Below are 18755 nucleotides of genomic sequence, written 5' to 3'. Positions count from 1 at the left end.
ATGCCAGCAGTTACTAAATCTGCCATTGATTTCAGTGAGTGTTCTTTTTAATTAATCCTATTTTTTTTCTCTAATATTAACAATTAAACCCACATTCATAAGTATAACTCTGTTATGCTCAGCAGACATCTGTATTTTAGAGCAGATATTTGCTCTCAATTCTTGGTTTAAAACAGGGAGTGCGAGGCCTGTTTTCTATGACTAGAAACATGGACTTCTACTAAAATCATTAAGCTTACATTAACATTTTTAATGCTTTTTTGTGCTTTAAATAGAAGTCAAATAAAAGTTAAAAAACATCGTAATCAGAGTCCCTCACTAGGGTTCCTTATTGTTATTATAAATTAAGGAACGATAGTTGTCAACACACGTGCTCCCTGTCTGCCATTAGAATGAGCATTATTGTAGATTTATGGATTTAGTATTAGTAATTTTCAGCAAATGCCTTTTTTGTGGACCAGGTCAGCAGAAACAGTTCAGGAGATGAAAATATGCTAAGTCTGCCATAGGCTGCAGATGCCCAGGCAACAATGTAGCCTTCATACAGGCCCTCAGCTATGCTCTTCATCCCCGAGGAGGGACACCCCTCTCACTGAGAATGCATTTTCATTTTACTGTCAGCTCAGGACTTTGTTGCAGTGAGAAACCAACAAAGTGCTGATTAATTTCTGCTGACATCGTGAAAGGTGTTTTTTCTGTTCAGTTGTCTGGTTGGAATCAGGCTGAAACTACCTGTTCATTTCCACTGTTTCCCCAATCTGAAAACATAATGTAGCCCATGGTGCAGACTGCAGTTCCAGTGAATATTTAAGACAGACTTTATTTTATATCATGGGCAATTCTGATAATGTATATCCAAAAAAAAGGAAATTGTCATATACCTAAAAAAATACCATGCAATCAGTTTCTCCTTACTTCCTGGAAGTAAGATTTTTTTTTTTTTTTTCCCCAAGAGCTATCTTCTAGTTATAATCAGCTTTGGAACAATAGTAGTGAAAAGTGCAGAAATTTCCAATGCAAATTTAAAATACCATATCTGATCTTCTGCTCACTCATATAGCTCACATACCTCTACTCTTAGCCTACAGTAGCTTCACTTTTAAATAATAACACTAAAATGTACTTCTGGAAACTCTTTTTCACCTTTTGTAGCTTTCTTTGCCCAGAATGACAGTCATAGAATATATTACAGTAGATCTATATATATTCTAGAATACCTATACCAAAATTCATTAACTATTCTGGCAAATAATGACTTTAATTACAGAATACAGTGTCCATACATGGAACTGTTCTGGAAAAGCTTGGTTTGAGTCAACTTCTCTATAAATAAAACTCTTAGTGGTAATCACTGATTTAGAAATATTTTCACAAGTTACAAAAGAATAACTAGCTGCTAAATGAATCTTCTTAGTGTCTGTTCGAAGGATGACTCATGTGCTCCAATATACTTGTGGGAATGGCAGTCAACATTCTTTGACTTAGACATCTCCACCTACCTTTGTAGATAAAGCATTTTAAGTTGTCTCAATTTAAATAATAACGATAATATAAACATAACATTTCAAAAAAAGAAAAGTCTTGATAACAAGAAACCTGTAATCTTGGTGTTAATACGTTCCATGAATAAGGATTTAAGAAAAAAAAATACTATCTTTACCAAAGCGTGAAAAAAAAAAAAAATTAAAAAAAAAAAGGCACATAATAGAAGCATTAAATCCTTGGGAGCATAAACCATATTATCAAGCAGCCCAGATACACTGAAGACAGCAGCTGGTCTCAGCTGGATATGTCTCTGAACAACCTCATCTAACTTTGAAGTTGACCTTGCTATGAGTAAAGGATGGAACAAATGACCTTTAGAAGTCCCTTCTAAGATGGTTATAATAATCACGAATAACTAGTAATAAACGCTAGTAATAATAATAATTGGTAATCCTCAGGCACTGTAAACATGCTCTTTATTGTTTTGAGTGTCCATTAAGAAACTCAGCTCTATGTAATCTAATTTGAAGGGTCAAGGAATTTTTAATTATTTTGCAGTAAGTCACAACCTCCATTTTAAGTAAGTTTGTAAAAATGAGCACAGATCTATAACATTTATAGGATTACTAAGAAATAGGAAACACTGATTTTGCTGTCATACTATGATTGTATTTGGACAAGACAAGGTTACTTGGGGAAATCATCATCAGAATAAGATTGTATGTGAAATATTATTGATTATATTAATCAGATTATATAAAATATTTTATTTCCTTTATAGGAATTATAGCTAATTAAATGAAAGATACTCCAGAGGGTTAGTTCTAAGGCATTACAAAGCTTTGATGCTATTACTTCTGGTAATATCTAGGCCATTTCAGTTGAAGACCATTATGCATGTGAATTTTTGGAGTAGGTGTGCTACACAGTATTCAACAACAAAAGCAGGATATTGGAAGCTCCGATTTGAAACGTTACAGGTTTTCTGCAATAAACCTGATGTTGTGCGATGGCTGAAAGAGAAAAAGGGTCATGGGACAACAGGACAATTTAGTTAATAAAGATTGCTTTTCCTTTTTTAGCTCCTGATTTTTATATGTATTCTGTAATGTCCGGTTTCTTTAAAATCTTTAGGTCAAACTTAAGTGTTCCTAAAACTACCAAAACTTTAACAGTGAATTAACTGTGCAAGTAATTTGTCTGTGTGTGCTTGAAACTTCTCTAACATAACCAGTCAGTGTTCCAGGAGGAATGTGGTGTCTCAGGTGCATGGAATTACAGTCTTTCAGTGGGCTAGGGTTCTCATGCTACCTCAGTAAGTACAACTTTTGGATACCTTTTGTCATACAATCTGCCTACTGTGTTTGCACTTCCTATGTGTGCGAATTGGTGGATCTGACCAGTAGAGGCAAGTTACTTTTGATCAATACATAGACTGTTTGAGAATCTACCACACTAACTCAGTTTTTCGTTCTCCCACGTTCTTGACTGTAAAGCACAAAAATGCAAGAATACGATGTAATGATGAGATTACAGCACAACTTGACTGATTTAATTGCAGAAGACTATCTGACAGTAAATGGCACAATACAGGTCATCATCCTTTCCTTGAATTGTTCCCTGTAGGGGAGCACTTTTGGGACAGCCATCCCCACAGAGCTGATTTCTCTTCACCTTAACAAATGGGTCAGAAGACACTATGGAAAAAAAAATCATGTCCTCCTTCCACATCAGATGTTTGAAATCCTTTTTGTCATAGCATCCCTGCAGGTCTTCTGCTAAGGTGGACATAACAGTGAAACACATCTTATTCCAAAAGACCTGGAAGACCCTTAATGGCAACCAGATTGTGACAACTCCAATCTACTCACTGCTCAAGTTCCTTGTATGGAGAAATGAAGAAATAGCTCTCTCCCAGCTAATATCATCAGCATTTAGGCTCATGTGACAATTAAGAAAGACTCTGCTCAGCTCAGAAAGGACGCAACCACTGCAGTACTCACAGAAGATGATAAAAATGTGGTCCAGATCTGATGTTCAAACCTAGACAGATGAAAACAGAGAAAAGATTATAAAAGAAAGATAAGGAGAGTATAAATAACATTTCCTAGATCAGGGCCCAAGAAAAGCTTGGTTTCCTCCTCCCACAACCCCATCCCCTTTACTTAACCCCAGCTCCAACACCGAGTACCATTCTGCTAAGGATTATCACTCCCCACTACCCCATCCCTGAAGCACATTGACTGAAGGAGATGAAGCTATAAAGAAACATGATTAATTATTTTGCTGAGAGACAAAATGCTTCTATGTGTAGGTAACACATTACGTAGGGCCTTTAAGAAATGGAAACATTCAATGTTCTTATTAAAAACATCAAACTGTAAAATATATCAGTAGAGGTGATAGGAAATAGACACAACACACAAAGCGGGAGAGGAAAAGAAAAGGCCCACTCTACAGGTAAATGTATTTCTTCTGATAACACAAATATAATTTACTCAAAAGGCCCTAAACCAGGATATTATGGTAAGGTATACATCTTTGGTAAGACATCCATATTTGTCTGATGTTGTAATTTTATCTCTACAGAGATTTAACAGAATATGTTCGTGTTTTGTTCCTGATGTTAGAATCACATATATTGGTCTAGGATGTCTTCTCACCAAGAAAAATTATATTTTAAACCACAGAAGATAAATTGCTATGCACAGTATTTTATGTCCATTTGGTGTTTTGGGAGTCATCAATTGCTTGTTTTCTTGTTCACTGTGGAGTCATGTACTGCTCAAGTGCAACCTAGACTAGTCCAGTAGTGGATGTTTGTAGTCTGTGTCTTTGTACATATGCTCGCCTGTTTAGAACAATATAACAGATGTAAATAACAAAACCTGATTTTTCCTGATGCATGCAGATCCTCCAAAGTTTGATAGGATATGGCCGAATATTTCTTCCCTTGAGGTTTCTAAACCAAACCAAGGTAGGATGCTGTAAAATTCCTAGTGGTCTAAAATTACCAAAATTCCTTTCAGGAAGTCCCACATGGTGGCAAAAATAGTAACAATTATAATCCAAATCATTTTTCTTAGGATGCTAAGTAATACTATTCTGGAGAAAATAACCATAAACAAAATCTTACCTGAAAAGTCTTCTAACATTCAGATTATGCACATCATCACTGCAAAAAAGTCTGGAAAAGTAGATGCACAGGTTATAAGTACTGATATATAGAAATCTCTAGATAATGTTGGACTTGTTTAGACAACACTCTATATTTTGAGCAAGTTTTGAGATTCTTGAGTGAGAAAGATTGTCATTGTCTACATCAAACCGATTTTAATGTCTTGTTTCCACTTTGCTTTCCCAAACGAGCTGAGAGGCATTCTTAGCTTGCCTGCCATCCGCAATACAAGCAGGTTCTCTGCAGGACAGACTCACAGCTGTCTGCTGTGTGAGTGACACACAAAAGATTACTCACAGGCGGTGGCATGTTGATTAGCATTAAATGAGACAGACCAACTTTTTAAGATGACTAATAAAAGTAAGATGCTTTATTATTTGAAGTTGTATTCAGCTATACTTCACATCTCAAAATGATTGTTCATTATAAAAAATAACATCCTTTTGTTCTCCTTATTTACTGCCCTTTGCTCCAAAAAAGTCTGTGTAGAAATTTGGCCTGTGGCTTGTTTTGGCTCTTAAAGGGTGTCCTTTCTGTGCTATAACACTTACTCATGGAGAATAAAATTAGTGAAAAGGTGATCTAGAAAATAGCTACTAAACTGAACAAGATGTACTGGGAATCTGTTGGGGAATAACATTGGAAGGGCTGTAGTTAAATCTATTGATCAAAGTGACCATATCAAAACATATACATAGAATCTACCGTGTTATATATGCAAGTCTCAATGTGCCCAACAAAATAGAAAACACTAATTGATCTGTGCTCTCTGTAAGGATTAGCAATGTACTTTAGTTTGCATTATCTGCATATATTTTAAATTAAATATCCCTGATTAAATACTTCTTAGTATTCAGATAACGTCATTTAGCCTGCATTATATTTTCCAAGCTTTTGCATATGTTCCTTAAACAAATAAAAAAAAACCCAGATTGATCTCTGCTCTCTGTAAGGATTAGTCTACATTATTCACAGGAATTTTAAATCAAAACATTCCCACTGAAATGATAGTTAGCATTTCTCATGGATTTCATAGCTTAGTTGTCCTGCTTGGGATCTAAAACTTCATTGCAAAATACATCTTGAACAGCACAAAATTATTCAGTGTTTTCTCCCCAAAAATAAGAGGTTTAGGAAATTTTTTCTCTTTTTTTTAGGGAGAACAAAACAGAAAAGCTTAAAAGCATTTCTATTCAGATTATGTGTTAGAGCATGCTGTTGCAGTGCATTTATTGTAGATTAAATACTCCAGTCAAGGCTAGTGTATGAAGAGAATAATTACAGAAATCTGCCTATTCCTAACATTATTTTGTTGTGTTTTCTTTGTTTATGCTATTAGGCCAGAAAAAATATGCATGTAAATTTAACAAAACCCTTTGCACATCATTCTGGTTACCATATAATCATTAGTCATGGATTGGGAGAAATCATCAAATAGCCTCTAACACAAAACCGTTGAAGTGTGTAGATGTGAGTTACATTCCCTTTATCTTGGATATTATAGCTCAAATGATTCAATAGTTGATAGTATATAACTCATTTTCCCTTTTACTCTTTCCTTATAAAATAGTAGCCATTGTTAAGGTTAATTTTAAAGTTGGAAAATATTTTGATCTTTTGATTTGTTCCTATGTGATACCTCTTCTAATTTACTGTTCATTTTATTACCTATCCAGTTGCTCCCAAATTAGCTATGTCAACTGTTTCTTCTGTTCAAGTTGCAAACCACAAGAGAGGTAGGAATTCTTGGATTCATACAGTGATTCCATAGTGCTCTGTGTTGTGAAAACATTGCACTGTATGAATCTGGAATATCTGTGAAGTGTACCCATCAGCTTACTGGTGAGGCATCTTCATTAACAACAACAGAAGCATTAAGTCACATAAACCATACAAATAAAATAATAAATACGCTTCTTCGACAGTCACTGTTCGCATATAAGGTGACATGCCATTTGTTTTTAAAGGTGTTAAATGTATGAATATGCCTATTCAGATTGCTGCCTAGAAAGGAGATGCTTGTTAGAGTCTTTTTTTCCTCACTGATATGCATAAATTGTATAAAAGGATACAAAAGCAGATTAGTTGAGGGCAAACAACACATTAAAAATCATTGTCCATATCCTCGAAAAGTATCTATAAATGCCACGGAGTGTAATGCATAGTTATGTCTTATAGTGCATTGTAAGTGTGCCTTACATCTTCATTTTATTGTAACAGTGTGCAAATTCAGACTGCAGGCATTATATTTCCAACTGATGTTTCGGTGTTTTATCAAAACAATGGAATTAGACAGGCATAATGAAGGATACCAATATTTGCTCTTACAGGCAACTTGTGTCGTTTGCATGTCTGTCATTCACAGTCTGAACCCTGAGATCTTCTCATTGTTTTTCCTCATCAAATTATCTGTAAAGAGTATGTATAAAGATGTTTTGTCTTTCTGTAGCTATTGTGAATATCTCATTATTCATGAAATATATATTAAGAAGAAAAGGGATACTAACAAATATTTGAGCTTAGTTTGATGCATTTGATGAGATCATGATAACAAGCCATACTGTTTGTTACGAAGCAGGTCATTTCTAAGGTGACAATGAAATCTCCTTTGTTTACCTTTTGTTAGTGCATGGAGGAGAAACACAGAGTTACTGGAAAATTAAAAAAAATATAATGATTTCTGAATACAGTTTTCTTGAAAGACTTTTTGTGCTTTTAATTAGAAAATGACAGTGGTAGCTGTTTCATGCATTATCTGTCTTAGTTTAAAAACAATGCTTCCCTTCCATGTGTGTTTACTATTGTTTCATGTGATTATGTTTCGTGTTTTATTGGTTGCAGCTTGAACCTTGTACCCACAGCACAATAGTATGTCATCTCAAAGATGAAAATGCCTAGCATTATAATGGGGAAAAAAGGTATTCAGTTTATAGAAACAAAACATGTAAATTGTCAGTTTCTTTATGAGCCTCCCTTCCATGGGTAATTTTATCATGCTTTCTACAACAGGATCAACATTGTTGCAATAGAATCATTGTGTTGAAAATAGTCTTTAAAGGATCATACAGTCAATCTTTCTGTGAGTTGGCAAGGGATTTGTCAACTCCTGAATCATCCAAAGACAATTATCAAATCTAACATGGCTCTCTCTTCTCCCCTTTTCCCTCACATTAAACCTATCTTTAGCTCTCTTCTAAGGTTTTATTTTCCAAACAATTTACTTCTTATTGTTATTCAGCTTTAAATTGTCTCCAGTTTATCTGTGCCTTGTCTGACATGTGCTACTCAGAACTGAAAGCAGCATTTTCTACCACTTTAAGCTCATGTCACTTGATTGTTGGTAAACCATTCACAGCGTGATTTTGCTACGTCCCCATCTCTTTCAATGATTTCATGACTTTGTCAGTGCATGAAAGTGATTGGGCTGGTAGCCAGAGACATGTGCCTAAAAATCTTAAGCTGTGTTTCTGACAAGTCCATAAGCAGGCTGCTTTCTGCTCCTGGCGTGCTGGTTAAGGTGAACCACATAAGCTGGAAAGGCCATACAGCACTGACAGGTGTTACCTTCCCAGCTGGCATGATTCTGAATACAATTCTACATGTTATGTCTCACTGGTTGAGGGTAGCATCTCACGTAGCCCATGAAGAAAATAATTCAATTTCAATCATATAAAGATCCTTTACATAGCTTTTTTTTTTTATAAATACAGAGGAATGTAAAAATGACACAGTGATCAGGTCAACAGCAGTAAGCAAAATAACTTCATATTATTGCCCCAGCAAAATGGGGAGGGAAGTGAAGCAAAATAATTGATTTAATCATTACTTGCCATGACTTTTTTTTTTTATTTGCACCATTGTTAATCTTCAATCAAATGTTATACTGGTTTTGAGTTAACCAGGTTTTTTTCCTATGCCATGTAGCATTTACCAGTCGGATGATCAAGATTCATAGAGCTTTCTGATATCTTAGTATAAGCTAACTTCGAAACAAAGGCTTTCTTTCACACAGCACAGTTATTACAAAAGAGCAATACCCATAGGAGTGCAACCAAGTATAAGAATTGGTCTCATTGTTAACCTTCAATGTTGATGAGCCACATCTGAACCTAAGTAGCCCTTCTGTATACGTTTAGGAACATTTGTGTACATCAAACTAAGTCCCTCATAATTATTAGAAGTTTCTTCAGTGCAAATCAGAACTTGGAGCAGAGTAAGTTATTTTATGTGCAGCTTTGTTTCCTGTGTTTTTGTAATGACTATTTATGTGTAGTAGTAATACTATTGAAGGTCACATCACAATTTCAGGGTGAAAGTAGCGCAGTCATTCATTCACAGAATATTCTCAATTTCTTTCTGCTACTTTAAACACAAAATAGTATATAGTATATGCTGATTTACTGGCACTTCTTTATAGTCTGCATATTTTTGAAATATAAAAATGTAATATTCTGCTGCCTGTTACTGATTCAAAAAACAAGGTATGTTATTTCTTCTAAATTCACCTACATTCTGAAATTCAGAGGGATCAGATTGCTTAGCACTAACCAGTCTTCCTTATTTAAAAGACCAAATACATAAAAACTTACAATTGTAATAATTTTTCCTGCAACTCCTGTTTGCTAGTGCATTTCCAGTTTTAGATCTGTTGCTTCTGCCCCACACAGTTTTTGCTCAAGCAAACTGGGTATACTAGGGGAGAAATGCTGCTGGGTGGCTGAGATGCTGAATCATACCAACCAGCTGCAAAGACAACAAACATTAACACTTTTTTTCCTCCCCGCTCAGTTATGTCAGGTGTTAACATACTGATACACCAAATGTTTTATTGTGCTCCAGCAGTTACAGGCATCAAAATTGTCAGGTTGGTGTGAACGACAAAACATCAGTTTAGCAACATAACTCTGAAGAGTACAAGAATGCATGTATGTTAACTAAATGTTTATATGTAAATTGAATTAATGTTTCCTGGCAGCAGAAAGGCAGCTCTCGAACACTGAAACATGTTATGCTAACTGTTGTACAGTGTAAGAAAAGATGCTCTCCATTTACGGTCTACTACATCAGACAACAGCCAAAGAAATATGTATATATTAGGTGTGCATTGCTATTCCTTCATAAAAATACAGACAGACACAAATATTGTATCTGGCGCCCTATGCCAGCAGTCCATGGGCTCAGGAGGTGCCCCCACACACTCAGCAGCATACCACAGGAAGGGCAGCGCAGGGACTGGCCCCTGGCATATATGGAAATATTTTACATGCTCTGCTACAGCTTTATCTAATTACAGGTTAAGTTAACTTCAAGACCTTGAAACCCTTCCAAGTCACTGCATCCAGTACTTCATTGCTGCAGGAAACATTCCATAATCTCTTTCACCAGTTAATAAACTACATCTCTAAAGTATCAATGGTTTTGCTACAAATTGAAAGTGTTCGAGAAGCCCAGTGCCCTCATGGCTAGATGCCATCTCCTAATTTCCAGCTGAAATTTCTCAATGGCCAGTTAACATCCATTTGTTCTTATACCAGTGTTGTCCACTGGCGCAGATATTCACTTAGGAGGGCAGAAGGCTATCTCCTTGATGTATGCATAGCCCAGTGGTATCTCCTGTCTTCAGTTTCCTGGAATACACAAGCCAAATTATCCTAGTCTTCACTTTTTAAATAGGCTCTCTACTTCTCTGATCATCCTAATAACCTTTCCTGCATTCATTCTGGGCTCAGTCTCAGAGCTGAGTGATCAGACTTAGACAAGCTTTGTACACAGAGCGTAGTTGTGCCTTCTCTAATTATATTGGTACGCTTCTAATTTCTATGTCTTTCTGCATAAAGCCAAGCATTGCTTGTGATTAAGGACTAAAACATACTATCTTTCTCTGTTTAATGAAGAGGTTTTTAAAAAGCAGCTGTCATATCAGCTGCATTTCAGGTGGTTGCAGTACTCATGCTTTCTATTCAGTACACATTTCAGAGTTATCATGATCTTTTCTAGCCCAATTGTTTTTCATCTCAGAATATAAAAATGGGTTAATGCTTACAGTTTAGTAGATCTTAAATAACACCTCTCTTTTCCATTTTTCTCTGTAAATTGTTTTAGGAGGTGCTGGCGAAAACTGTCAAAATACAGATTTGTTTGGTCTTGAAATAAAACAGTCTGGTTCCCGAGGTGTCTACCAGTTAGAATACCCCAATTTCGGTAGTATTTTTGTATATTCACCATTTATGTTGGAACAAAGCTTTCATTTTACGTATGGATGTGGATTTAAGCATGATGAAGTTTGACAGTTTTGTCTACTGCATTTAACATTTTTAATCTGAGGAAGATTTTCCAATGTCTTGATTTATACTCATCTCGACTGCAAAAGATATGCATTTCTATCAGCAGAAACTGAGCCTCCACTACCCCTGAAAGGTTTACAACTGCAAATGCTTCAGTTCCATCAGCTCTGCCAACAACAGCCAACCTTTGACGTCATGCCATGGTCGTCGGGTCACGCTAACCTGCCTGAAACAAACTTCACTTTCATTGCAGATAAACATCTGCTGTTGTCCATGTTACATTGATTAACATGTATGTGCCATTCATTCATACTTCTATTCATGGTTCATTTTTACTAAGCATGTAATGTGCTATGACTCTGCTGCTGTATACATTTTGTATACATTTCTGTTCTTCCTTGAAAGACTGTGAATGCTTCGGGCACTCCAACCGGTGCAGTTACATCGAGCTGCTCAATACGGTCATTTGCGTGAGCTGTAAGCACAACACTAGAGGTCAGCACTGTGAGTTATGCAGGCTGGGCTACTTCAGAAATGCTTCTGCAGAGCTGGACGATGAAAATGTGTGCATAGGTCAGTTCCGGGATAACTGCGGCTTTTCTTCTGTGCCTTTTCAGCTACTGGCAGCTGCTAGGGACCACTGCTGCTTTCTTGCCAGTTGAGCCACAATGAGCTTTTTCAATGGATAAGAACATCTGTGTAGACTTTTCACCTCATTTTCATTGCCCCTGTAGCCCCAAGGAGCTATTTTGGATTTATATAGTGCAATGAACCACCCTAGCTAAGGGTCCTGGGAAGACGTTCCCTGGAAGCCCATGAGAAACTGGCTGTGCTGTCCTTCCACAGGAGGGAGCCACCCTGGAGCTGCACACATGAAAACTGAAGGACTGAGTCATAAATATACCTGTTCCTAGTCTAACTTTCAGAATTATTAGTATAGACTCTTGAATACTTGCATGAAGACCTGCAAAAGTTGCCAGCTGCAGAAGTAGGAAGTGGGGAGTGGTGTTTATCAACCCTTTTTATTCACTTACATTTCATAAAAAAAATGTTGCAGCTAATTCTGCTCCCAGGCACAGGGCTGTAAGTGTACCATTACCTCCCTTCTCCTTAGAGGAGAAACTGAAATTATGCCCATAATTGGCAGCAGAATTTGTCAGATCAGTTTGACACGATGTCGATTTAGAAAAGGGATTCCTAGACGAAAACAGTGCATTGGACCTAGCATCTGCTACAGATATCCGAAACGCAGAATAGAAGAAAATGTCAGAACATAATAAGAAAAGCATATTAGGAAAAAATATAAGATCTCTGTGACACTAAAAGAATATGCATTGTTATCATGTCACCATAGACAGTACATAGCAAAAGTTAGGACACATTAAATGAAGACTGAACAGAGTCAATGAAGGAAGCCTCAATGGCCAGTAGCTAACTGGCAGCCACAAAAGGCCCTGTTCTAATAACAGACAGAGATGGAGAATTTCATGATATAATATTTCCTGTGGACATAGGCATCAGTAGAACCTCTTCTGGATTTTCATTGTGATTTTTTTTTCTTCCCATTTTGCAGGAAGCAAAAATAATGAGTAGTTCGAAGATCTTTTCATGCTGAAATAGACTATGGGTGAATAAATTATATTTTTAATATTCTTTACAATCAATTGCTGAGATTCAAGCTAGAAACTAAAGTTTGCTGCTATTTTTTTTCAGTCTGCAGCTTGACAGATTCACATTTTATTTTGTGGTAAACACCCAGATCCATCCATGCACTTCATTTCCCATGTCCTTCTTTTAACTTTACTTGGTAACACATTCAAAAAATGCATGATCCCCTTTAACATTAATTAGTCTGAGCTAATAAGAACTTTAATAGGCAAATCGTGATTTTTTTATGACTGTGCTGAGGAGATTAACCCAATCAAACGTTCTTGGAAAAAAAAAAACACTGTCCCTCATATTTGTTTGATGTAGATGACGGACTTCATTAGTATGACATCAGATCTGTATAATTTCAGCTGCCTAAATAGGTTTAACGAATGTGACAATAAATTACTCTATTTGGGATTTTTCATCAGCTCATTCAATAAGCTCTTTTTCCTGTACACTGAAGCGCTAGGACAGCAGCTGCAGCTATGTAAGGCAAGGAAGTTAATAAACCAGGAGTCAAAAATAAGTAAATTTTAAATAAATTTGCAAGTGATGTATTTAGAATGTCTTAGTAAAATTTCTGTGCACATCAAAATTGCCCAGACTCTGCAGAAATAAAATTTCATTTAACAAGAATCTTTAAAGAAGACAAAAAAAAAAAAAAAAAAAGGCAATGTCATGCATTTGCTGACTTTCCCACTTTAATGCAAGCAGAATTTGCTTGGGCTCCCATAAGAATCATACCATGCAAGGTGACTATAAAATCAAACCCAGTTTTGCGAGAGATTAGGTAAATAAATAATATTCTTGTTGGACTAAAACAGTTTTCAGGAACATAGTGATCATACTGCATACAAAATTTACGTATCCTGGCTGATTTGCCAACTTAAGGAGACTTTCTTATACTTCTTTTTTAAAGTCTGTGAAGGGAAGCACATACCTAAGTTTCAGAAAACAGAGAAGTTTGTGCTTAAAGTGCTTTCCTGGACTGGGGCTCCTAAGATTTAATCAGGGAAAATGTAGAGTATTTTCACCTTGAAGAGAGTTGATGGATTCACCATCTTTCTATGTCAAGCACAAAGAGTCTTGCTCTATTGGAAATGCTCATTTCTTTTTCCTCCAAGTTTAAAAGCAGTGTTTTGAGTTTTAAGTACAAGTGGAACATTGGCATGAACATTTTAATGAGCCGATTTCTAGTGACATGTGCAAGTCTTATTCCTGTATTAAAGTCATTTTGTCAGGTTAATTATTTTCTTTAGCCATATATGTAGAAAAGTGAGAAATGTTTGGATAAGCTAGTTTAATGGCAGCTAACAGGGCTTTGGCTCTGATTTATCAAACCTACTTATATAGTTTTCATAAATATATGTGGTAAGTACATGGATAACACATCTTTGAACCTTAGCTGATACTAACTAAATGGAGAATATGTAAAATGTTTCATTTTTAAAACCAACAAGTTACAAAGAATTGAAATACTGAGAAGGTTTTTACCAGTGAACCAAATGCAACTCTTTATACAGTGGGCTTAAATCTAATTTCATGATGCCCTTAATTTCTTTGGAAGCAAAATAAATTTTATTTCCTAAAATGAAACATCAGAAATTTGTGGATTTGTCAGTTAACTGCAAAATTACCTTATACGGACAATTGCAGTTTCTAAATAAAACAAAGTATTTTAAAGTTAAAAATAATTCACTTGACATGCTTACAGTGAAAAAGAATTTAACAACTTCAAGAGCTTTTCCTTTTTACAAGGTCTTGATAAAATTCTAATAATTCTTCATTTCTGTGAATATACACACTGGCAAGCATGGATAGCATGGAAACCACCAAGTAGACCCAGAGTAATAAAACATTTCCTTTGTTTTACAGCATAAATCCTGAAATGGTAATCAGTGGCACACCTAGAAGAAAGCCAACCTTGCGGTCACTTAAGCTTAAGCTTCAATTAACACCTGTGAGACCTTCAGATACCCTAATGATATATGTGGTTAAGTGAACCCTGAGGGTTGTCCCGTAGCCAGTGTCAGCTCAGACTGATAAGCAGCAAGCCTGCAAGTTTCAGCCCATTTTCACAACCTTGTTTTTTCACTTATTTTGACTGTATTTTGTTGGAAGCATCATGTTGATATAGTGAATCTCAGTCAACAGATGACTGCTACTGTCATCTTCACATCCTTCAAACAGTCACCAGATGTAGATTAGGAGGAAAATTACCTCCAAGTTCAGATCTACAGGTTTTTTTCCCCCACCCTGGAACCTAGTGTGTGGTCTGCTTACTATGATGATTTCTGGGAATGTTCATTTAATGTTATTTAATACCCTGTTGGTTAAGGGCATTGGAGATACTGCCTCCATGTGGCACACTGGAATTGTGGCTTTTGAGCTGTTCAAGGTCTTGGGTGTTTGACAGTTCTTAGAAAGTGTTCCACAGCCTGTGATATTGTGTTGGACAACAAGCTCGGTTGTTCAGTGCAGCTCTGTAGGTTATATATTTGTTGGAAAAGATGAAGGCTAGATTCAGTTACTAAAGGTTACTGAGTCTGTGTTCTGATTTGATACTACTTTTGTAAAAGAGCCTGGCTTAAGTTTTGTTTCCAATATCTACTTTTCCCTTAAACAAGACAAGATGGGCCTGGTACTTCTTACTTATTTATATGATAGAGTTCAGTAGGAAAGCTTTCACTGGTTCAGCATCAGGTTCTTGTTCTCTTGAAAATATTATTTATCTATAACATTCAACATCACAGGCCATAGATTTCTTTCACAAACACTTGTTTAAATCACTATAACTCCATTATGTCCAACTGAGCTATTTTTAATGTATAAGAATCAGGCCCTCTATTTTCTAATGTAATTCCAAAGTTTTTGTCTTTCAAGGTTTTCTATAAACACTCTTCAAGCAAATTTTACTTCCTGCATTCAACATGTATCTCAGTTCTATGCCTGTTTACATCAACATTTCATACATTTGATTAACACCAGAATTGCCAGCTTCTCAAATGGCACTCACTGTGCTATAATTCTCCTCAGCCTTACACAGTATTTTTGGCATGTCAGTTTTCAACTTCATTAATGAATGTTGCTAGCTAATTGGCTCTATTATTATTGTGGAACTCTGTTTGCCAGAGGTAACTATTCTTCTTCAGCATGCCAAATGTTCGAAGTACCATCTGTAATTTATAATTAATAAACACTGAGACAACAGATGACAAATATCTTCCTGGTATTTTTTTTCCTGTTACAGTTTTTCCATTGGATTTTTTTTAATATTTTCCTTCCAAGTTCAACTCCATTTTTTTATTTACAGTATTGCTGAGGTTTAACCTAATGCTAGGGAACAATTGCCAAAGGTAGTCATCAAAATAGCAGTGATTCACAGACATAAAGCCAGACTCTCAGCAGGTTGCCCAGATTCAGGAATCGATTTGTGTATCTTTTGCCTTCAACAGCAGCAGAGATCAGATGCTGCCAAAATGTGTCTGTGATCTCAATTGACAGTAGTGTTACTCTGGGTCTACATGGGTCTACATACAGATAAGAATCAGCCATTCATTAAAAAAAAAAAAAAAAAAGAGAGAGAGAGACATAAATAAACCAAAGAAGTGCCAAAAAATGTGCTCTGCTACCTACTGTCTTGTCTTCTTTGTTCAGCTAGCTGGAAGCTGAACACAGATATTGTAATTGCGTTAAAGAAAAGGGCTGTGAACGAACAACACAGTAAGTGTTGTGGGAGGAAATGGGTTACCCTAGCCATTCTTTATTAGGCGAATACACATGGAAAATATGCGGTGGGAAATGAGCCTCACTGCATTTTCCATCTGCACACTGGGAGGTGAGAGAAATGAAAATGGCAGCATAAACCAGTTCTGATAAGTTTTGCATTACGTTACTTCTCACCTCAAGCTTTACATTGCGGAATATGTAAAAGATTTATTAACATCACTGATAAATACAATCTCATGAATTTAATGGCAACTATCCGCAGAAATTATTATACCGCTCAAAACTATAAAGGAAGACTATCTTGGAAATATGTAAAGTGCATTTCTATAGCCCTGTAAAGACATTCAGCACTTCTGAAAATATTAAGTAATATGGATAAGCCTATTTTAATAATGTAAAACATTTTACCATGATGGCACATTGATATATCCATACTATACAAAGCTTTTCTAATATTCATTAAATTGTCAAAAATTTCTTACCAAAAGAGAATCTATTACAATCAGTTATCCTCAAAGGCCATGGTATCTTCTGCCTTTACACCTCTTCTGTTTACTTTTTCTCTTCACGTCGTAAAATGTCTCTTCCTGAAATGACATATGCAAACAAATAAATGGACCTGTATTAGTTATATTCACTACTCTAGATATCCTCAATAGACAGTCTTCCTTTACCTCTAGTGCTGGAAGTGCACCTTTTATTGGTATTGAATGAATTACCACCGTATGTGGACCTGAATCCAGTGTGTATGTGTTGTCTTGTTTCTGCAGACTGTTATTGTAACCCTTTTGGTTCAGTCCATGATCGCTGTAATGACAGAGGATTTTGTGAGTGTAAGGAGGGAACATCAGGGCCTAAATGTGATAAATGTCTGCCGGGATATATCTGGCACAGCTTGGGCTGTCAACGTAAGTAACTCAGAGTCGTCCCTCTCCTGCAACTTTGCTGCCTCTGCGTCTGTATGTTGTCACGTGCAGCTACTTAAGGGCAGAAAATGAGCAAAATGCTCTATGAGCTGTAAGGATGACATCCTGCCTCAGCCTCTTTGGAGGCTTCCAGATGAGGACAGTAAGTTGACTGTGCCATCCATTAATTTCAATAGGGATTCATTGTCCTCTCTCTTTCTCTTGCTAATGCCTGGAGGAGCTCCCACTGTAATATGTCAGTATGTGTATCTTGCCAGCTATGAAATAACTTTTGTATACTAAACCATCAGGATATTAACTCCAAATTTAAAATTCTTACTAAAATACAAAAGGTGACTTCTCTGCATGTTCACTTTCTTCTGTACTGAACTTCAATTGCTTGGGTAACTTAACTATGCTTTTATAATTTGAAACTATGTCACTGGACAATAAAACTGCAAAACACTGGCTCATTACCTGTTATAAATAATGAAACTAGACAAAAGCTAAAGGTAGAAAAAAATTCAAGGTATGCTTAATATCCTTAAAAATAAGAGCTGAAAAATTGCAGAAATATTGCTAGAGCACATGTAGTCTCAATGCCTAGTTGCATATTAAGGCTCTCCTCTGGTTAACAGGTCTTGTAAATAAGTGAGTGGAAATATCACATTGGTACATACAGGATTGGACTTTTATTGCAAATGCATTTTGTAGTAAATTCTTAAGATTTATTCTTTATAACCATTGTAAGTATCTACTTCCAGAAAATCTGGAGAGTCCCCTCGTGTTTGTTTTTCACCTTTTCTCCCCGCCTCTCTGCATTCTTACACACACGCTATAAAAAAGAGATTTTTTTTTACAAGAGCTTGCTTTTGATTCTTAACTGAGAAACACAAAACAATGTAATTAGAAACCAATCAGCCAACTATTATAAAATTGGCTTTTTATCCACATAAATGGCCTAAATGCTCTAAAACAAATGCAAATATTAGAAATTTAAACAAAAAACAAACAAACAAAAACAACAACAAAAAGGCAAAAAGGAGGGGCAGGGAAAACAAAACAAACCAGTAATTACTGCTGCCTCTCCAAGTGATAAGTACCTCTGAAGTAGAAAATCTGCGTTTGTGACAGTTCAGTAAATATATCTAGAAAGAAAACCAATAAATAAGGAATTTCAGACTGTGGTGTTTAACCAATTAACATTAAAGCTAGTACATGAAGAGAAAGGAAGTTTGTGTGGGCAAGAGAATTAAATATTACCTGAGAAAATTGGACTTTCTCAGCTTCTGCCAGAAAGCTCCCATTTATATTTGTCAGGTTATTTAAACCATACTTTTCCCATGGGGTTGTTAATTGTATTCTCATTTTCTGGATACTTGCACTTGAGTTTTGAGTCACAAGATTATACAGCACTTGCAGAAAAAAGCAGGAGTGGTAGTGTTTTGAATCTCATCGTTCTCTTTTAGTAATATTTTGAAAAATCAGGTCTTAGGTATCTCAAAACAAGCACTCAGAAATCAC

The 18755-nt window shown here is 36.0% G+C and overlaps 1 protein-coding gene across 5 annotated transcripts in view; it reads left to right on the top strand.

Moving 5' to 3' along the window:
• The window catches only part of NTNG1 (netrin G1), a 163345-nt gene that overhangs the window by 119000 nt on the left and 25590 nt on the right, over positions 1 to 18755 (top strand). For 2 of the 5 annotated variants that reach the window (XM_065842780.2, XM_065842781.2), the window contains exons 6-7: positions 11353 to 11520; positions 17097 to 17234. The exons of 1 other annotated variant lie outside the window; for it this stretch is intronic. In XM_065842780.2, the coding sequence (XP_065698852.1) occupies positions 11353 to 11520; positions 17097 to 17234 (306 nt within the window). Of the gene's footprint in view, positions 1 to 4396; positions 4463 to 6339; positions 6400 to 11352; positions 11521 to 17096; positions 17235 to 18755 lie in introns of all 5 variants that reach the window. 2 more of the 5 variants (XM_065842786.2, XM_065842783.2) reach the window with 2 other exon arrangements.

The sequence above is a fragment of the Patagioenas fasciata genome, chromosome 6 (genome assembly GCF_037038585.1).
Source record: "Patagioenas fasciata isolate bPatFas1 chromosome 6, bPatFas1.hap1, whole genome shotgun sequence".
NCBI classification, from domain to species: Eukaryota; Metazoa; Chordata; class Aves; order Columbiformes; family Columbidae; genus Patagioenas; species Patagioenas fasciata.
This window is presented reverse-complemented; position numbering and strand designations above follow the sequence as displayed.